We start from the raw sequence: 22,530 nt of genomic DNA on the forward strand, positions 1-22,530 counted from the left end.
TATTGGCTATCACATTGAGTCTTGGTAGTTCATAGAGTCCTGGTATTAGCCTAGGAAAAGCTAAGCAGCCTGTGTGGGTGTGGGTGTGGGTGTGGGTGTGGTGTGGTGTGGTGTGTGAAAATTGAATTCTGTGCTTCTTTGTGTTTTTCTTCTTCTTTTTTTTTTTTTTTTTTTTTTTTTTTTTTTTTTTGCGTCACACCCGGCAATGCACAGGGGTTGCTCCTGGTTCTACACTCAGGAATTACTCCTGGCGCTGCTCAGGGGACCATATGAGATGCTGGGATTCGAACCCGGGTCGGCCGCGTGCAAGGCAAACGCCCTACCCGCTGTGCTATCGCTCCAGCCCCTGTTTTCGTTTTTCAACTCCTGCCTCTGCACTTAGGAATTACTCCTGGCAGTGCTCGGGGGACATATCAAATGCTGGGGATCGAACCCTGGTGGGCTACATAAACACAAATGGCTGTACTAACACTCCAGCTTCAAAATTGTTTTATTTTTATTCCATTCTATGGAGCAGATGAAATGAGTACTGTTTGATACTTCAGTTACTAAAGGTCTATGGAAATTCTCTCCTGGACTTTGGTTCATGAGGTCTTAGGTACTTTCTTTGTTTTTTTATTTAGTCAGTGAAATTGCAAAGTTAGACCTAACTGGGTTTCAGTACCAGTCCCTTCAACAGTGTCCATTTCTCTCCACTAAGTGTTATCTTCTAAATTAGGTATTACGTTGCTTTTCATGCTTTTTGATTTCTTTGTTAAATAGGATCTCAATGGAACACTTTTATAGTCTCCTGATTTAAAACACTTAGACCACCAGATTTCCCCATGTGAGCAGTACTGATGCCTGTTAATAAGAATGTACCTGTCAGTGGTTCTGATACCAAATACTTTTACAAGGAACACTTGAAAAAGGAAGGCAAAGTAGAACAGTGAGCTAAAAGGGTTAGAGCATATGCCTAGTTGGGTCCCAAGTACTTCATGGTCTCAAAGACTGTTGAGACCAAAACAAAGTAGTCCTGAGCAGGTACGGTGAGTAGGGAGCTTTCCAAGCATGTGGCAGACGAAGGTTCTGTTCCCAGTACCCCACATGGTGTTTTGGTTGGTTTTTCAACTCCTGGCTCTGCACTCAGGAATTACTCCTGGTGGTGCTCAGGGGACCATATGGGATGCCAGATCAAACCTGGGTCAGCCACATGCAAGGCAAACACCCTACCCACTACTATTGCTCCAGCCCCTTACATTTTTAACTAAACTGTTTTGTGAATTTCACACTATCAACACTTAGATGTAGGATTGAAATCTCAATGGGTACTGAGATTAATCCACTAGAGGTCATTATTTCACCTTTATGTGAGAAACTGAAGAAAAATTGAACCGATTGCTATTATGTTGAAAGCACTGTAGAATTATGGAAAACATGAGGTTAATATGCATTTCAAATCTCTTGCCCTCAAATACATAGGATCCCAATACTGTTGCATTGTACACACCTGATGTTTTAAGGTTTTATATGTGATTCAATTTTTAAGCAGTTAAAAATTTTTCATGGTTATGACATTTGATAATCTTTATTTAAATTTTGGTAAATTTATTTAAATACTTGGTAGCCTCAGGGCTTATTCCTGGTTCTCCACTCAGATCTCACTCTTGGTGGGGCTGGGGCACCATGCAAGGCAAGGCCCTACCCACTGTATCTCCAGTCCTAGAAAAGATTTTTTTTTTTCTTTTTGGATCACGCCCGGCGATGCACAGGGGTTATTCCTGGCTCATACACTCAGGAATTACTCTTGGTGGTGCTTGGGGCACTATAAGGGATGCTGGGAATCGAACCCGAGTTGGCCGCGTGCAAGGCAAATGCCCTACCCACCGTGCTATTGCTCCAGCCCTGAAAAGATTTCTTTATTAACATGATAAACATGATTAAAGTCCATCTTAGACACTTTAATCATGTCCATCTTAGACACTTTCCTAGATACTTAAAATAGCAACAGAAAAAATCTTGCATTGGTTTCATATTAAATGTGAAAAAACATTGTGATTTTTGGGGTTGTACCTGGCAGTTCTTGGTGACTAACTCCTCCTGTGCTTAAGAGTTGTTCTGGTGCTCAGGGAACCAAGCTATGTTGGGTATTGAACCATGGTCAGTAGTTTAGTCCTGTATGATCTACAGTGGCTAAGGCTGACCCAGGTTTGATACCTAGAATCTTACATGGTCCCCTATGCTTGCCAGAAGTAAACCCTAAGCATATCCAGATGTGACCCCAAAACAAAAAGCATGTACTATCTAACCCTAAATGTGAAAATTTTTTTTAGGGGGGAGATTTGATTTTTGGGCCACAGCCAGCAATGCTCAGAGGTTAAGTCCAGGCTGCACTCAGAAATTACTCCTGACGGTGCTGAGGGACCATACGGAATGCTGGGGATTGAACCCAGGTTGGCCTCATGCAAGGCAAATGCCCTACCTGCTTTCCTATCACTCCGGCCCCTAAATGTGAAAATTCTTAGGAATTGACAAAATACAATGCTTTGCTTTTTTCTTTTTTTTCATGGTGAAGCAAATTTGTCTTTTTTTTTTTTTAACGAATCACTGTGAGATGTGAGATACAGTTACAGACTTACAAACTTTTGTGCTTATGTTTCAGTTATACAATGATCAAGTACACATCCCTCCACCAGTGCCCATTCTGCTCCACCAATATTCCCAGTATCCCTCCCATACCCCCTCAGCACCCCTCCATCCCACCCCCGCATCTATGTGGCAGGTGCATTCCCTTTCACTCTCTCCTTTTGGGTGTTGTGGTTTGCAATACAGGTATTAAGTGGCCATCATGTTCGATCTATAGTCTACTTTCAGCACACATCTCCCATCCTGAGTGGACCCTCCAAGCATCCTTTACTTGGTGGTCCCTTCTCTATCTGAACTGCCTTTTCCCCCCAGCATGCAAAATTTTTTTTTATTGAACAAAATTGTTTTAAAAAATATGAGGGGCTGGAGTGATAGCACAGTGGGTAGGGTGTTAGCCTTGCACGCGGCCAACCTGGGTTCAATTCCCAGCATTCCATATGGTCCCCTGAGCACCGCCAGGAGTAACCCCTAAGTATCACCGGGTGTGACCCAAAAAGCGAAAATAAATAAATGTGAGAGGAGAGAGATGAAATATGTTCAAAAATACTGGTGCTGGAAAATGTACACGCTTGAAGAACAAGCCAAAACACATATTTTGTTTCTTTGTTTTAGGGCTACACCCAGCAATGATCAGGGGTTATTCCTGCTCTGCTCAGGAATTCATGGTGGTGCTCAAGGACCATATGAGATATCAGAGATCGAACCTAGGTCGAACTGCATGCAAAAGAAGTGCATGACCCACTGTTTTATTGCTCTGGCCCCAAAATATGATGAATGGGCCTGGGCTGGAGCAATAGTACAGTGGGTAAGGTGTTTGCCTTGCAAGCAGCCAACCTGGGTTCAATCCCTGTCATCCCATATGGTCCCCCGAGCACCCCTGGGAGTAATTCCTGAGGGCAGAGCCAGAAGTAACCCCTGAGCAATGCTCTGTGTGACCCATAAAAGCAAAACAAAACAAACCAAAATACGCTTTTTAAAAGGATTAAAAATCTTACTGTTTTCTGTATAAGAACATTATGTGTATTTATCTGAACCAGTGTTGATAACTGGTTTGAAAGTTTTGTTCCTATTTTTGGGGTCAAGATTGATGATTCAGTTTATAAAAGAAAAGCAGCAAAAGTCTCTAGACGTCCAGTGGACTAGATTCTTATTGGCGGTAGTTGTGTCAATTGTTGTGCATACTGAATCAGAGACAACATAATTAGATTTCTAATAGCATCGGAACACATTTTTATCAACAAGTTGGTGAATAAGCTGTTCCCTGTGTTTCTGTTTAATGACATCTTATTTAATAGAGTTTGATTTTTATTGAATTCAGAACGTTAAGGTCTGAACAAAGCTTTTCTTTTAGACATGTCTTTTCTCCTAAAGGCATAGCACAGCCATTTTGCACATAGACATATTCTGTTAATAGACCATTTTAAACAAAATCGTCAGCAAAGAGCCCCAAACAAAAGGATATGGCACTAAATAAACCAAAAGGATATTTATAGTTTCAGAGTGAAAGGAGACAGTGTTGCTTTGCTCATCTTTAGCAGGGAACATGTACGTCAGGTGACAAAATGTTTGCCTCTGCATGTCCATGCATGACCGAAGAATCTTGAATGTTGATTTTGGAGTTAAATTTATTAAGTAGGCAGCCCCCCAAATGTGGAATCCATGAATCAAGTGACTTAACCATGCTTAACATATTTGGTAAGATTATAACAAAGTGTTTTGGATTTTGTTACTAAGGGAATGCTACTCTATTTAAATTCTAACTTAAAAAAAGGTTCTAACAATATATGTTTTTTGTTCTTTTGGGGAGCCTTACCTAGCAGTGTGGTAACTTTGGGGTGGACATGGGGGTGGTGAACAGACTTGAGAAGCTTATATCCATACTTTGGTTTTGATTTTTTATTTTGTTTTGGTTTTTGCTTTTTGGGTCACACCCAGCGATGCTCAGGAGTTACTCCTGGCTTTGCACTCAGGAATTACTCCTGGCGGTGCTTGGGGGACCATATGGGATGCCAGGGATTGAACCCGGGTCGGCTACGTGCAAGGCGAACGCCCTACCCACTGTGCTATCGCTCTGGCCCCGGTTTTGATTTTTTATTGTGTAGTACCAGGAATTGAACTTTGAGCCTCACATATACAAAGCCCTACTACTGATCTATATCCCTGGCCTGGCATTTTTAAATTCATAAATTTAGTTTTCAAAGCTATTCTTGAAGAGGCCAGAGCAATAGCACAGTGGGTAAAGCATTTGCCTTGGACATGGCCAACCTCGGTTTAAGCCTTGACACTCCACATGGTCCCCCAAGCACTGCCAGGAGTGATTCCTGAGTATTGCAGGATGTGGCACAAAAGCCAAAAACTAGTTTTGGTTAAAGGAAAATACCATTTCAGCTATGTTACTTGTAAAAACAACAGGTGTGTGTGTTGGCATGAGACATGGACATTTAAAGTTTGGCTATTGTAAAGTTTGCTGGGATTGAAGAGATAATACAGGGATAAAACACTTGCCTTGCATATGGCTGGTCCCCATTCAATCCGGGCATCATGTGGTCCCTCAGGCACTGCCAGGAGTGATCTCTGAACACATGGTCAGGAGTAAGACCTGGACACAGCCATGGTGAAAAAGTAAAGCTTCCTCAGAAAGTTCCAGAGGCCTCTCCACTATGCAGGTAAGTGCTCAACTATTTTTAGCACTTGTTAACTTCTCTACCATGGCACTTTCAAGCTATTAACCTGCTGCGTGCTAGCTCACAACATGTCTAAAACTTTGCATTTATTTCCGCTTGAACACAATTGTCTTCCCACATCAAGGTCTTGTCTCTTCTTCTTGAGTGAAGGAGTTGTATCTAGATTTTTAAAACTAGACTTTTGATATGGACTTTTTTTTTTTGATATGGTCTTAACAGGAACAAATTACCGAATTGGAGGTAAGCTAGGGGTAATAACTAAGTACAGATTATGAATTAGTGTCATGGGAACCAACAAAGCCCTCTGCTCCAGGTGCATAACAATAGATCTTCATTTGTAGGCTCTGGCCAGTTCCCATTTTTTTATTTCCTGAACCAAATTTTCTTCAAATTGCTTATTTAGGGATGGCCTTTGTTCACGTCCTCAATGTCACTGACTTTACCCATTATGTTCCTGTTTCGTTTTAGCCAGGTGCAAAAAAGGATACTTGCAAGGGTACAAATGATTATGTTGACTTGGGCTGAACAGAGGACAAAACCTAGTGGTGCTCAGGGCTTTCTCCTGGCTCTGTGGTCAGGGATCACTCCTGAACGGCTTGGGGGACTAAATGGGGCGTTGGGGATTGAATACTCCTTAGGTAGGTCATTCACCCCAGCTATTTTCAGGGCTGACTTCTGACAGCTTAAGGTTCACTCCTACTGGGGCCCAGGGAACCATATGGGATTCTGGGGATAGAACCTGGGTCAAGGGCTGAGGGATAATATGGCAGGTAGGGTGCTTGCCTTGCATGCAGCCGACCAGAGTTTCATCCCCAGTACCCCTTGTGGTACTCGGGTCTGTCCCAAAAGCCAAAAACAAAACAAAACCTGGTCCAAGAAGTCAGGCACCATACTGTACTCTCCCTTCAGCCTTCAAAACTTTTTTTTTCTTGTATAGCACTTGGAAGTTGTGTTTAAACATGGTTATTTTGGGGGCTGGAGCAATAGCACAGCGGGTAGGGCGTTTGCCTTGCACGAGGCCAACCCGGGTTCGATTCCCAGCATCCCATATGGTCCCCTGAGCACCGCCAGGGGTGATTCCTGAGTGCAGAGCCAGGAGTAACCCCTGTGCATTGCCAGGTGTGACCCAAAAAGCAAAAAAAAAATTTAAAAAAAATAAACATGGTTTTTTTTTGTTAGCTTCTGGGAGCTACATTACTGAGAATGTGAGAAAACTGAACACTTGAGAGTACGTATTGGGGGTCCCGGGAACAGCTCAGAGGATATAGGCTAGTAGCCTTTTTTTCTGTTTTTTAGAACCACAACTGGACCTTTGAATACTTTTTTTAAAAGAAAAGTTTTATTGAGACATAATTTGTCTATGATTCAGTAATTTTATTTGTACATCCTTAGCCACATAATTTTAGAATATTTCAGTGCCCCCCCCCAAGAAAAATCCCCCCTAAGTCTTCACCCTCCAGTCTCTCCCCTCGATCCCCCATAACTCTACCACCACCAATCAACTTTTTTGGCAGTACACCTATTCTGGGCACCTTATAAAAATAGAATTACTGTTTGGTTCTCTGGGACTGGCTTCATTTAGAGTATTTTCAGGGTTCATCCAAGTAGAAGCATGTACATTATTTTTATTCCTGAGTAATATCCTGTTGTATGGATATAACATTTATTCTTTGGCTGATGACATTTGGGTTATTTCTATATTGGGCTGTAATGAGAAATACTACGAACATTCATGTTCATTCTTCTGCAAACATGTTTTCAATTTTCTTGTGTCTGAATAGGAATGAGGTTATTGGATGGTGTGGTGCCTGTATTTAAACTGGGGAGCTGCTAGACTTTTTTTTAAGTGACTCCATAGGAGAAAATGCAACCAGCTAAGTGCACACGTGATATGCAGAAGGTCTGGGTTCAATCCCTGGCTCAATATGGTCCCACAAGTTTAGAGCCAGAGTAGAACCTAGACAGATGTAACACCCAAACAAAAACAAATGATAAAGTTGCATTATTTGACATTCTTGCTGGAGATGAATAAGGGTTCTAATACCATATCCTCACCAACATTTGTTTTTTTTTTTGGGAGGGAGGGGGTGGGAAGGAGTTTGGCTTTAGCCAGCGATACTCAAAAGTTAATCCTGGTTCTGCACTGAGGAATTACTTACTCCTAGCGGTGCTCAGGGAACCATACAGGATGTTGGGAATCAAAGTTGCATCAGCTGCGTGCAAGGCAAATGTTCTGCCCGCTATACTATTGCTCCAGCCCACCAACATTTAATTGTTATTTGACATTTGGATATTATTCTTCCTCTATTGCCATAACAATAGGAAACAGTCCCCATGTTGTTCCAAATTAAAGTGGCATCCTTAATTTCCTGAGAATGTCGCCTTATTTACTGTTTTTATTACCATGGAGTTTTGGGTACTAAAGCCAGTAGTGCTGAGGGCTACTCTCAGGAGTCACTCCTGGCACAGTCCATTTGGTCCTAGAGCTCTTTCATACAAAGGCTGTGCCCAGTACTTTGAGCTATCTCCCATATCCTAAGTTTTTGGGGTTTGGTTTTGTTGTGTTTTCAATGCCTGTGACTGGACCTAGGCTCTCACACAAAAAGGGCAAGTACTCTACTATTGAAGTGCATCCCTGACAATGATGTTTCACTTATTTTTACTTTACATATGCTTTAAAACAGGACAATGTTGGGCTGGAGAGATAGTCCAGTGGTTAAGGCCCTTGCCTTGCATGTGGCCAGCACTGGGACTGATCTCTGAGCCCAACCACAAGTAACCCTGAACAGCACTAAGTGCGGCATCAAAACAAGCATGACATACTTGCCTTAGGTTTACCTAAGGCCTCATACATGCAAAGCATGCACTCTATTGCTGAAGCGTATTCACAGCCAAAATCTGACAGTCTTACATTATAGTCACTCTAAGACAACATTTCTACTGCATAGAGTGAGGTGCAGGAAAATTTGACAATTAGCTTTTTAACCCATGTCTTCACTGCACTACCGAACTGCCAGAGAGGAACATACCACACTGGGTCAGCCGGTCCTTCAGGAAGGAGGTGAGAAGCCATCCAATATCTTGATGTCTGAAATAGGATTCTAACAAGCCATGTGCTTCCGGAAACAGAACCTCTATCAGCTCTTATTTCAAATCTTGCTGTAAGGTTATAATTGGCTCTTGTTGACTGGCAGCAGAGAAGTAGGTTTCGGACCATGGGAACTTCTAAGCAGCTAAGACCACAATTGTGTGGTTTTTACTATAAAAAGCCTTTTTAATGGCAAAGCTGGCCGTCTGAGGACAAAGCTGTCCCTGAGTCTTCATGCTAGGGTCTCGGGTTAATGTGATACATTTGGGGGTGGGGTGGAGGAAGGGAAACCAGCCTTTCTCTCCACAGCAAGGAAACATTTTAATCTAGAAGCCAAAATAAAATATGGGAAGGCACAGATAAGAATTTCTAAAACAAAAAATTTCTAAGACTAGATCTTCAGTTTCCTTTGACTATTGATCTGTTTAGATGGGGTTTAATGACCCTTCAGTCACTGTTTTCTGTAGAAAGAGCCTTCTAAATCAGGGAAATTCTGCAATTCCAGTAAAGATACAGGCGTCAGTGGGAGGTAGGGAGGGGTTTCCAACAAGTCAAGTCAGTTGCACATCTGCTTGTCCCAGACAGATCTGCAATTCTGTACCATCAGAGTCGGGGGTCTATTCTGCAATTTTGGGTTTTGAGCCAGGGCCTTGGCATTTACTTTCATTGGCTAGTTCCTCCTAATTGTCCACAATTAAAGCAGTTTGATGTGGGTCACTCAGCAGAAGTCAGGGCTACCCCAGGCTCTGCTTAGAGAATTGTGCACTGCCAGGGATCCAACTTGAGTCTCAAATATAAAGCATATATATAGCCAATTGAACTATCCAACACCTAGAAAATATTTTGGGGTGGGAAGGTGGTGCTTAGGGACCACACCCAGCAGTACTCAGGAGTCCTTTCTATACTTAACACTATTTTTTTTTTTGCTAGAATCGATCATCTTACACACGGTCTCCTTTATTTTTCCTGGCAGTGCTAGGGGGATCAAACCAGGCGCTACATGCAAGGCAAATGCCTTGACCCCTGTACTATCTCTGACCCGGAAAATTATTTATTTTGTTCGTTTTTTTCTTATCCACGCTGGTGGTGCTCAGGGCTTACACAGGGATGTGTACTCAGGGATAATTCCTGGCAGTGCTTGGGAACCATGAGTCATACCAAGGATCAAACCTGGGTTGGCTGCACACAAGATAAGCACCCTGTGTTCCTCTGTACTATCTTTCTGGCCCCATCCAGAAAATAATTTTTACTTTATTGATTTTTTTTAACTTTTGGGGGGATCATTTTGGGAGGGTCATACCTGGCAGTGTTCAGTACTTATTCCTGGCTCTGTGCTCTGGTGGTGCTTGGAGGACCATATGGAGTGCTGGGGAGTGAACTCAGATCGTGCAAGGCAGATGCCCTACTTGCTCTATTACTACTCCACCCTGGGGAAAATAATTTTTATCTCATAATTAAATTTTTTTTTACCTACTTAGGGGGCTGGAGCAATAGTACAAGCAGGTAGGGCATTTGCCTTGCATGCAGTGCAGCCGGGTTCAATCCCCGGCATCCCATATAGTCCCCCGAGCACTGCCATGAGTAATTCCTGAGTGCAGAGCCAGGAGTAACCCCTGAGCATCACTGGGTGTGACATAGAAAGTAAAAAAAAAAAAATTTACTTTTTTGGTTTGGGGGCCATACCCTGGGGGTGCTCAGAGCTTACTTCTGACTCTGCTCAGGGGTCATTTCTGGTAATGCTTAGGGGCAAGTATGTGGTGCCAAGGATTCGAACCACGGTCTTAGTTGGCACAGCTACATGCAAGGCAAGTGCTTTACTTCCTACTATTTCTCTGGCCCCAGTTTCAGTATTTCCTACTGATGAATTCATGGAATTATGACAAGTTACTTCCCAGGGACTATTTTCAATAGATAAAAAACTTACAAGGAAAAAAATTTAAAATGATAGATTTTATTTTAATATAATGACATATGCACATAAACTATTTAAAAATAAGCATGTAAACTATAATCATTATAAAACATAAATCAGCCTTAGTATTATGAGTAAAAGAGCATATATAGAGGTCAGTCTAACATTGTTGCATTTGCCTTTTGAAGTTGGAATACATAAAATATTTAATTTACTGTATTTTATCTTATTTCAGTTTTCATGTTATCATCACTAGATATAAATATCCTTAGGAATGTGCCAACTTAACATACATTTAAATAACCAAACTCACTTAGCAGTTATTAAAGTACCATTAAATCACCTAAGATGAGTAATCTAAAAAATTACTAGCCTAAATTAAAACCCTGAGGAATTAAAAATCTTTTGACACAATAGTTTTGGTTAAGTGCAATTTCATATTTGTTCTACTTTAAGGTCATACTTGGTAAGGCATAGTAAAAATAAAATCTACATAAATTACAGTCTAAATCTATATTTCATTTCTCGCTACAAAGTTGTTTTGTTTCCCCAAAAAGTAATTTTTGCATGTCATGTCATTCTGGACTTCTGCATCACCTGCTGGCTTATTTGTTCCCTCTACAGTAGTTGATATTTGTGCATTAAGCTGAGTTGCCTCTCGATGGTGATTCAGACAAAATGCACCTGAAGAACTACATGTTAGAGAGTTCATGTCCATGTTCAATCATGGCCTGCACGAACTGCTTGAAGACTCGATCCATGTAAGTGCACTGCCTTGGCCAGAGTCCCTCCAGAAAACCAATGTGGCCTCCATAAGAAGTAAGAACCAAAGCAACATTAGGGTTTTGCTTAGCGGTTTCTATTGGGATAGCTAGGAGAAAAATAGGGAGGGAGTTAAAGAGAAGGAGGGAAATAAATAAATACAATTAGTACCAAGTTTTTATTAAGTATGCCCTTTTCATTCCCAATCAGTCTAGTCTCATATATATATATATATATATATATATATATATATATATATATATATATTCTGTGTGTGTTTGGGTCACCCTTGGTGGTACTCATAGGACCATTTATGTTTATGTCAGGGATTGAACCTGGGGCTCTTACATGCAAAGCATGAGTTTCAGGAGCTGGAGAGATAGTACTACAGTAGGTTTTATCCCTGGCATTCCATATACTCATCTGAGCCCTACCAGGAGCGCAGAGTCAGGAGTAAGTTCTGAGCACCATAGGATGTGGTTTTAACAAAGTTTAAAAAAAAAAAAAAGCATGTGCTTTAGCCTTTTAAACTATTTCTCTGGCTCCAAGTGGTTGTGCCTTTGTGTGTGTGTGTGTGTGTGTGTGTGTGTGTGTTTGTGTGTGTGTGGTGGTGGTGGTGGTGGTGGTGGTGTGGGGTCAAACCCAGGGGTTCACACATGTAATGCAAAGTACTCCATCACTGAGCCACATATCTGGTTCCACTCCTGTTCTTTCTATTAAAGATCCTTCATTAAAATACATATGTTTTTCAGGGTTTTGGGGTCACACCGTGTAGTGCTCAGAACTTTCTCTTGGGTGTGAGCTAGGGGGAATCATTCCTGGTGAGGCTCAGAGGACCCTGTATGCAGGGTACAGGGGATCAAACTACATGCAAGGCAAGTGTCTTAAGCACTGTACTATCTCTCCAGTCCCTTATATTTTTAAACCAATGTGGATGACAGATATTTACTTACTTCTGAGTGAATCCTGACCTCAGAAGCAGAAGTAAGCCTAAGCCCTGCTTGATGTGACAACAAAACAAAAGTAAACTGTAGAACAGCATGGTGCATATGAAATCTGAGGAATAAATATCTGTCATCCACATTGGTTTAAAAATATAAGGGACTGGAGAGATAGTACAGTGCTGGGTGGTCATAAGGGGTGCCAGTGATCTAAGCTGGGTCAGTGGCAAGCAAGTGCTCTACCTGCTTTGCTATCTATGGCCGGCCCCAATGATAGTCTTTTTTATAAGCTTTACAAAATCAATCCTGCGGGGGTCATCTGACCTTCTGTGAGCACCCAGGATATTACAAGAGGCCACAGGTGAAAATCATAAACAAGGGAGTCATGATGGAGACTATGGGACCATTGGTATGACAGGGAGGGTGAGGAAAGGGCACAGGAAGGGAACAAGGTCTGTGAAGGCCAGTCAGAAAAATGTGGAGAAATACAGGTGTAAAGGATAAGGACAAATATGGTTTAGGGGCTGGAGAGAGAGTACGATGAGTAGGATGCTTGCCATGCATGCAGCTTAACGCCCCCTCCATATGCTACCCCAGCCCCACCAGGAATGATTTCTGGAGCACAGAGCCAGGAGGAAGCCCTGAGCACTGGTAGGTGTGACCCCCAAACAAAAATAAATAAATGTGAATTATTTTTTTAGGTTTGGTTTTGGCTTTTATTTTTTGGGGGGTGGGGGAATCACACCCATAAATACTCAGGGCTTACTCCTGGCTCTATAATCAGGAATCCTCCTGGCAGAGCTCGGAGGACCATATGGGTTGCCTGAGATTGAACCCAGTGTGAGGGCGAAACTGATGCCATGACAAGCTGCAGCCAACAGTAAGTCTCAGCTAGGCCTCAGTTTCTGTTTCCCCAAGCAGGACTTGCAGTTTCTGGTAAGCTCCCAGTTGAGTATGCCTAGACATGTGCCTAGATAAGGAATTGGGCAGTTGGGTCTGGCCAGTCATGAAGGGTCACTGTACCCCCCCTTAGAAACAGTTATTAACCACTGTCTAATTGCTGACCACTGCTGTAATAGGGCCAGTGCTAAAAATAGACCAGTCTATAAAGTGCTTCTTAATTCTGAATCCTATATAAACTGCTTGTGATTTGGAGTTGGGTCCTTGTCAAGACTACACTGAGTTGGATGGGACTTGGACCCTCGCTCAAGTTAGCAATGATTCAAGCTAGTAATAAAGTTCCTTTGCTTTTGCATTATTGTGTGTGGACTCGGTCTCTTCGCAGTTGGGGATCTGAAGCTCGGGCACAACACCAGGTCGACTACACACATACAAGCCAAGCCATGCAACCCACTGGCTCTGAATGTGATTTCTTTTATCCCAGGCTGATAATTGAAACAGTGAGACATTTGATTAATGTCTATTGTGGATCACAGCCTGTCATGAGAAGGGTTTGATTCCAGAAACTGTTACATCTTGTCTCCTTGATTAAGAAAACATGGTTGATGCACTAATCAGAACTTCAGTTCTGGGGCAGAGTCACAGTGATAAATCAACTAATTAGATATGAGATCCTTATCTTACACTCTTCTAATCAAGGGAGTACAACTGACACGTGACAGGGGAACTGCCGCCTGCACACACTGCCCATTTAGACACTGATGTAAATTTGACCCCTCACAGCACTGCTGTAAGAAAAAAAGACTGAACGACACTGCCCACGGTGGGCCAGGGTTTCTTTCCCATAGCGGTGCAGGAATGATGCAGTAGCCCTAGGTGTAACCCGGAAATACTTTTTTTCTGTTGGTTTAAAGAAGATACATTTGCAGGCTGTGGTGAAAAGGACAGGGGACAATCAAGGATTTTTTGTTTTGTTTCGATTTGTTTCTGCATTTTGTTTTTGCTTTTGGGCCACTCGTGGCTGTGCTTAGGGTTTTGTGCTTTGGGATCACTCCTGGAATCATTCATGAAATAGGTCAGCTGTGTGCAAGGCAAGTGCCTTGACCCAGTATTATATTTCTAGCTCATGGGTTTGTTTGTTTGTTTGTTTTTTGGTGGGGTGGTGGGGAATATGGGGGGCTGGCTGAGCTCTGGGCTTACTTCTTTTTTGCTTGCTTATTTTGGGGCCATATCCAGCAGTGCTCAGCAGAGCTTACTCCTGGCTCTGCACTCAGGGATCACTCCTGGCAGGGCTTGAGGAACCACCTGTGGTGTCAGAGACTGAACCTAGGTCGTCGACTGTGTGCAAGACAGTTAAAACTATCTCTACCAGTTGTACTGTCTCCCTCTGGCCCCTGTTTTTTTGTTTTTATGCAAGGTGGTGCTGCATAAGAGAGTAAGTTTGGAAACTTTTGCTCTTAGTGAAGGCCCAGAATGTCGGCAAGTTCTTATTCAAAGGGGTTCTGAACTCACATCCTTAGTCAGCGCACAACACCTAAAAATGAACATCTATCTTGGGATCAGGTGTGAGAGCCGAAGTGGAAAAAAGGTAAAATGACTGATACTATTTTTGCTTTTCCATCGCACATTAAGATGTAGAGTGCTTCATGGGCCTCTAATGGATTTTAAGAACTCCAACTTCACATTCTGAATACATGCAGGAATTTCGAACACTCAGAGTTGCAGTCATATCAGAACAAAAGGCTGGACCACATTTGAGTCATGTGAAAGATGTTGGCCGCCTGATTCTCAGAATGCAGACAATTGTCCACTATATTAAAGTGAAAAGACTATTTTAAGGGTTTGGAAAAGAATAGGAAGTAATGGGTTTACACTTAGACCAAATAGGTCAGATTGAACTGTAGAAAAACGTCAGTGAGATGGGGCCGAAGAAATAATACAGAAGGGAAGCACTTGTTTTGCACAATGCTGACCCAATTTGTTCCTGAGCACCCCACATGGTTCCCCAAGCCACCAAGAATGAGGCCTAAGCATAAAGCTAGGAGTAAACTATAAGCACTGTTGAGTGTGCCCTCCCCACCAAAAAATATTGTCACTGAGAAAGGTCAGCAAAATAGTTCCTTAATCCAGTAAAAACAAGTTACACAAATTGCCATGTAATTCATCTAATACCAAAGTTCACTGTGTCATTTTCTGACCTGTGGTCAAAGGCCAAAAGTTTCAGTTATTTAAAGTTACATGTACTGGGTCTGGAGCAATAGCACAGCATGTAGTGCGTTTGCCATGCACGCAGCCGACCCAGGTTCGATTTCCAGCATCCCTGAGCACTGCCAGGAGTAGTTCCTGAGTGCAGAGCCAGGAGTAACCTCTGTGCACTAACGGGTGTGACCCAAAAAGCAAAAAAATAAAATAATACTGGGTTCACTGGTGGTGGAGAATGGACACTGGTGGAGAGAGGGGTGCTCGAACATTGTAAGAGGGAAACACAAATGCGAAAATGTGTAAATCTGTTACTGTACCTTCATGGTGATTCACAAAAAAAAAAAAAAAAAGTTACATGTACTGGGGCTGGAGGGATAGTACAATGGGGAGAGCATTTGCTTTGCACATGGCCAACCTGGGTTCAATCCCCAGCATATGATCCCTGTAGCACCACCAGGAGTAATACCTGAGCACAGAGTCAGGAGTAACCCCTGAGAATTGCTGGGTGTAGTCCAAGAACAAACAAACAAACAAAAAGTATTTTAAAAGTTAATTTGTTAAAAAATATACACAAAGATACGAATTTTACCATGACTAGGTGAGAAAACGTCATCCACGGAATTCAGACACAACACTGGAATGCCTACTGATTTGAGTCTACGATTTGGACTGGCATCAGTATAATAATCATCAATTGTTCGATATCCAAACAAAACCGAAGTGAATCGCTTATCAAACTCTCTGATGGACTTAGCCTGAAAAACAGAACATATTGTATCTATCCAAGGGATTCAAAGAAGAAATAATATTATTACACAAATCTTCCTCCTACCTTCATAACATGATCCATGTCAATTTGTTTCACAAACATATGCCTGTGCCTGGAACAAGAGAATTTCAGAAGTAAAAAATTGAGGTAATTCCCATCTTTAGCATACCTAAACTACTAATTAAAATAACCAAATAGCAGAGTGTTAGGAAACAAAGTTCGCAATAAAAAAAAAATGACTGAATCAGATACAGGAGTATATTGAGAGTTGTCTGGAATACTTTTGAAATTATTGTACTTTTCACTTTTTTGAGGTGCTGGGGGTTGAACCCAGGATCTCACACATCCAAAGCAAGTGCCCTATGCTGATCTGTATCACTAACCTCAGTACATTTTCTTTTTCCTTTTTTGATTTTTGGGTCTTTCTTTGCTTGGGATCGAACCCAGGTCAGCCATGTGCAAGGCAAATTTCCTGCCGGCTGTATATTTTTCATGAATATCTGAAAGCTCCAATCCCACATTTTTTCTTAATTAATGAAGAACAAATCAGTTTTTGTATTAAGTACAAATTGTTACATAAAAAACTACCTAAAACCTATTGCTCCTAAAACCAATTTTGCCAAAATGATGTGCCTGAAGCTAGGAGTTTTAATTTTTTAATTTTAATTTATTTATTTTGGTTTTAGAGCAGGCAATGCTCAGAGCTTACACCTACGGAGCTGTAAGGCGAATGTGATAACCACTACACTACGGAAATGCCATACACCTAGGGAGTTGTTTTTGCCACACACAGCAGTGCTCAGGGTTAACTCCTAGCTCTGTGCTCAGGAATCACTCCTGGTAGGGCCATATGCAATGTCAGGAATTGAACCTGAGTCAGCCACGTGCAAAGCAAGAGCCCACCTGCTCTACTGACTCTCTGGCCTCTGAAGACTAAAGGTTTTTAATTTTGTTTTGGGGCCACATCTGGCAGTGCTCAGTAATTACTCTATGCACTCAGAAATTAGTTCTGGCTATCCTTGGGGGACCATCTTAGGTGCTGGGGATGAAACCTATACAGTAAGTGCCCTATGCTCTGTGCTATCACTGCAAACTCTCTCCTAAATTTCTAAATAACAACATGTTCATCAGCAAAAGCTTGAGAAATCACATAAATTAGCACTAAAATCACTTAATATATTGTTTTTACTGAGGACAAAATTAGAGACTCATGCACATAAGTAACAAGTAGTACATCTACAAAAACAGCCTAAGGTTCAACATATTCAATGTTTGCTTTGTCTTATATTTTTAATCTTTTGGAATAATTTGGAACAATGTCAGAACAGTGATTTTCAAAGTGGAGGTATGTTCTTAGGGGCTGGACAGAAAATTCACTGGGATAAAGTAAACATTATATGTTTTTACCTATATTTTTCATGAATACGTGAAAGCTTCTTTGGATATATTTACGAGATAAAAATATTTTGGTATAGTAGTTAATGTCCAAATAAATATTTTTATATTAGCAATGAGATACCTTGAATCTTTTTTATACTGGGGGCATATATTCCAAAATGTTTGGAGATACCGGGTTTAAAAGATGACTCACTTATTGACTGAAGACTGGAGGCAGGTTGTCAGATAATAATTAAAAAGCAGCCAGTTCAGTGGTTTTTCCAATGACTCTGAGCAAGCAAAAGTATTCCAACCAACTGAGAAAGTGGCAGCAGCCTTCAAAGGCGTTTTGGACCCAATCTTCCCCAGGTAATTTAACAGCAGCATTCTAAAATGAAGAGAAACAAGAGATGTAATGATTAATTTCCTCAAACTCTCAGGATAATCTATTTCTAATTACGAACATCATGCTAACTATGAAGAAGGAAAAATATAAATCAGGTCTCGGGAGATGATTCATAGGAAATGTGGGAGCCCAGGGTTTGACCCCTGGTTTTGCATGGTCCACTGAGCACCAATCGGAGTGACCCTTTAGCACTGAGTAGCCCCTATGAACCGCCATGTGTGGCACCAAAACAAAAGCCAACAATAAAGCAGTGGGTCAGCAGTTTATTCTGTTGTGAGTGACAAAGCACCTATGTATTACTCACATGTGTGTCCTACAAATAAAATGAGAGAGAAATCAACCATGAGTGTTCCCCCTTTCCCGCCACCCCCAAATTATCACTGTCATTGTCACTGTCATCTCATTGCTTATCAATTTGCTCGAGCAGGCACCAGTAACAGTTTTTGGCATATCAAATACGCCAGCGGGTAGCTTGCCAGACTCTGCCATGAAGGTGAGATACTCTCGGTAGCTTGCCGGGCTCTCTGCTGTGCTATCGCTCCAGTCTCCCAAAAATTATACAGGGGATTTATTATAAATGACAAATTCCTAGGCCCCAGACACAAGTTGAGTGTTTTATACTAATCAACTTCATGACTGCAGTATAAAAGCGGACACAGACAGTAACAAATGAGTAGATTGGCTCAACAAAGCACTGTATGTGGGGGCTGGAGAGAGATGGGGAGGCAGTAAGGAGCTTGTCTTACACACCCAGGTTAAGTGTGGTACCCCATATGGTCCCCTGAGTCCTGCCAGAAGAGATCCCTGAGCACCACAGGGTGGGGCCTGAAAGTAAATAAAACATCGTATGCAGTTATTGAAGTATAAATTTTATATAAATCTTTATGTCATGAAATACTGCTTTCCTATTGTGGCGTCCACGCCATGCAGTGCTCAGGGTTCTAGACATTCCTCAAGTGCTTGAGGCCACATCTGTCGGGGCTCAAACCCAGCGCTTTGCTCATGCCAGGCATGTGGCATGTGTTCTGCTTCTTGATGACCCTGCCCAGTCCAGGGTCGTTCCTCTTCATTTTTTTCAGCCACTTAAATCAGTAGTGTACCATGATCATTCTTCACCCTTAGACTCTTCTGAATGGCCAGAGGGTTTACTCCTACCTCTGTACTAAGAAATTACTCCTGGGGGTCTTCAGGGGATCATGTGGGATGCTGGGATTAAACCCAAGTTGGCCCCATGCAAGGCAAACACTATCTCTCTGTACAATTGCTTAAGTCCCTGTGCACCATTATTTTCCAACTCTTGGTGTAGCTGAAAGAGCATAAGTGGAGTGGCTTTCAAATGTGGATGCACACTGGAATCTCCCGGGAGGTTTTTTAAAGCTACTGGAATATCTTCCCACTAGAGACTCAGTAATTGATCTGGGTGGCCAGTCTAGTGATCTGGAGTCCCTCGCAGCAAGTCTCTACAGGGCGCCTAGTCTAAAGTTAGACTTTCTCTGGCCAAACAACTGGCCCCTAAAGAAACGTGTTTTCTCTCCCTGCTCCTTACTATTTTTCATCCTTATTTCTAACAAGCTATTTTCCTCTTTTCCTTCAGTTCTATCAATTTTTCTGATTTTATCCTAGTTTTATAAATATAAATATCTCATAATTTATATATATACAGCAGGTAGGGCATTTGCCTTGCACGGAGCCAATCCGGGTTCGATTCCACCATCCCTCTTGGAGAGCCCGGCAAGCTACCAAGAGTATCCAGCCCACACAAGCAGACCTGGCAAGCTACCCATGGCGTATTCCATATGCCAAAAACAGTAACAACAAGTCTCACAATGGAGACGTTACTGGTGCCTGCTCAAGTAAATCAATGAACAACGAAATGTCATACAGTGATACAGTGACATCCTAGTTTTAATTTTGCAAGAGGGACAAGAGTAAAGTATAATTTAATAACAATGACAGAAATCTAAATTTGTTTATTTTAGGATCATACATGGCAGTGCTCAGGGGCTACTCCTGGCTCTATACTCGGGACCATGCGATGCTGGGGCTTGACCCTGGACCTTTTGCATGCAGAGTATACACTCAGCCCAGCCCACTCAGCTCCCTCTTTGGCTCAGCACACTGCCATACAAGACAAGGGATGATACGTACTCTAAATTCGGTTTATAATTACATTTTAGTTCCCTAATTTCCTAGGTTCTGAAGCACAGTTAATGTACTAAAATAATGTTTTAGTTTCTTCCACCTCAAAAGACTTGCAGGATCAATTTGATTTTGTTTTAGAATAAAAGTAGAGATTTAGTGTTTGAAAACAAGTCTGCATAGTGGTTTATAGATGTAGCACTATATTTCTGCTTGGGGCCACACCTGGTGGGGCTGTGGGGACCATATGGAGTGCCAGAGACTGAACCTGGGGGCTGGCCGAGTGCCAAGCAAGTGCCTTACCTGCTGTTCTTAGGCAATACCATTTCTTCACTTGGACTTTCTCCCCTTTACACGTCAAAAGTTTGCTTACCGCTTCATCAAATGACTGGAAGTTGACTGGGTCTAACATGGCTTGGGTTCCTTGGCTAGACACAGTTCTGGCTCAGACACCCGACACCCAACCTGGCCCCAGGCCTCACAGGCTTGAGAATTACCCCAGTCTACTGGGCAGCAAGCAGAGGATCTTCAGTAGTCTTCAGAACGCTTTCCCTTTGCGGTCCCTCAACCCCGCAAAAGTGTCAAGCTCTAAAACACATCCCCAAGTGGTAAAACCACTTGGGAACCCTCAGAGTGCTAGGCAACTAGAAAGGGTGCTTCCCTTTAACAATTGACAAGACATTATTATTCAGCCAGCTGCAAAGGCTAACGGTCAAGTTCTGCCTCCAGGCACTCAGACTTCAATGCCCCATGAATAGGCACTGCCCAGGAGCTTCTGAATAGAGAATCTGGGCCTGTTTACGTAAGATCTAGGCTTTAAAAAGTCAAGAATTTATATGATTAAGGGAAAAAGTTTAGCTGGCACCCTCCTCTGTGGCTCACTTTATGGAGAAAAAGAAAAAGAAGGGAAAGACTGTCCATTAAGCATAATTCAGAGATTCTGCCTTGGCTTTCCTGCACTGATTCGGATTTCTTCCTTTAGTAGGTCAAGTTAGACCTTCCATGCTAATGTAAGATACTATTCTTCTTACTTTTATGTTTATCAGGATCTAAAAAGCAGTGGTTAAAATCTATTTTTCAGAATCCATCATTTGTAAAAGTGGTTCAAATAAACAGGTTTCAAGAATGTTTTGAACATAAAAATAACAGATAAGCCAATTAAAAAATTAAGAAATCATTTCTTATCTCATGTATAAGCTAATTTGAAAAAAATTGTTTTGGACAATAATTTAGGGAATCCATTCCTGGTAAAATGCCAGATAATTAAAAACTTAGATTTTTATTAAGCTCACCATCGCCAGAACAAAAATATAAATAATTTTAGTAGGGAGGAATTTAAATATAGCATGGCAAATAAAAATGTCAAATAAGTCCAAGGTAATTGCGAACAATGCAAAATCGAAGCCAAGAACTATGAAATCAACTTCCAGGGCTTCGACAAGCCTTCAGGCTCACAAAACTCAGAGTCCCCCAAAAACGGTACTTGCATCCTTTTTATCAGAGAGGTTAAGAATCAAGGGAAATACTAAAATCCACCTGAATTAACTCTGTCTGCCCTTCACCACATGTGCTCAAAATTACTCAAAAGAATCATTTATTGCAAATATCTGTGCAGTTTTCAGTCCTCTGCAAGAAGCCTGGGTAAAACCACTTACTTCTCTCTGAGCAGGTTTAGAAAAGAGAGGTCTTACCCGCCCATTGAAACCCCTGCTGCCAGAAAGGGGGCAGCTGGGTATAAATTGTGAACGTGGTGAATGACTGTCTCCAAGTCTTCAGTGTTAGCACAGCAATACGTCCTTGGCGTCTGTAAGCAGTGACAGGTAAAGCACAAAAATTAAAACTGTGAGTTTAATTACTTAAATGAAGCAAAAACATTTTTTTTAAAAGAACAGCAAGTCATAAATGTGAGAAAATAACTTTTGCACATATAATTAGTAACAGCAGTTTAGTATTTTCGTATTTGCGATACATATAGATGTCCTTTAAAGTCAACACTATTCTTATGGGCAGTAACAAAATGAGATTCTGGTCCTTCAAGATCAGAAATGGGGCGAGCACAATACAAATACCTTAAATTAAACAGAGACAGAGTAGAGGCCAGAGCAACAGTATAGTAGGTAGGGTGCTTGCCTTGCAAGCAGCTGACCTGGGGTTGATCTTAGATAACCCCATTTCTATCTCTATCATCCTCTGATAATTTTTTTTTTCATTTTTGTTTACACTTGGTGATGCTCGGGCCTTACTCCTGGCTCTGTGCTCAGGAATTACTTCTGGCAGTACTCGGGGAACCATAAGAGATGCAGGGGATCAAACTTGTATTGGCCACATAGGAGGTAAGGGCCCTACTCACTGTACTTTCTCCAGCTCCATCCACTGATATTCATCATTAGAAACAAAACTAAACAAAAACAGGGACAGGGAGATGTTTTGAAGGGCTGAAGCTGGGTTGGAATCCCATATTATTCCCAAGCATCACCAAGAGTAATTCCTGAATCAAAGCTAGGAGCAATCCCTAAGCATCAGCAGATGTGGCCCAAACCCCTCAGGTCCTCTCCACCAAAAACAAAGCAATAGCTCATCAATTTATTACTTAAAGTATTTTCTTTTACAATAACATATTCATAAATACCCAGCTGTGCCACACTATAAAACACTTAAAATATTAAAATATGCAAAGCTGATTATGCCTCAATACATTATGCATTAAAACAAGTGGCTTGTGTGT

General features: G+C 41.7%; 1 protein-coding gene across 1 annotated transcript in view; it reads right to left on the bottom strand.

The window, feature by feature from the left end:
* Window positions 1–10,328: 10,328 nt before the first annotated feature.
* ABHD3 (abhydrolase domain containing 3, phospholipase) overlaps window positions 10,329–22,530 on the bottom strand; it is a 47,482-nt gene continuing 35,280 nt past the window's right edge. Inside the window, exons 5-9 of the mRNA XM_055129219.1 lie at window positions 21,497–21,609; window positions 17,475–17,648; window positions 15,947–15,995; window positions 15,704–15,869; window positions 10,329–11,180 (exon numbers count right to left, since the gene is read on the bottom strand). Coding sequence (XP_054985194.1) covers window positions 11,002–11,180; window positions 15,704–15,869; window positions 15,947–15,995; window positions 17,475–17,648; window positions 21,497–21,609 — 681 coding nt within the window. The 3' untranslated portion in view covers window positions 10,329–11,001. The remainder of the gene's footprint in view (window positions 11,181–15,703; window positions 15,870–15,946; window positions 15,996–17,474; window positions 17,649–21,496; window positions 21,610–22,530) is intronic.

The sequence above is a fragment of the Sorex araneus genome, chromosome 2 (assembly GCF_027595985.1).
Source record: "Sorex araneus isolate mSorAra2 chromosome 2, mSorAra2.pri, whole genome shotgun sequence".
NCBI classification, from domain to species: Eukaryota; Metazoa; Chordata; class Mammalia; order Eulipotyphla; family Soricidae; genus Sorex; species Sorex araneus.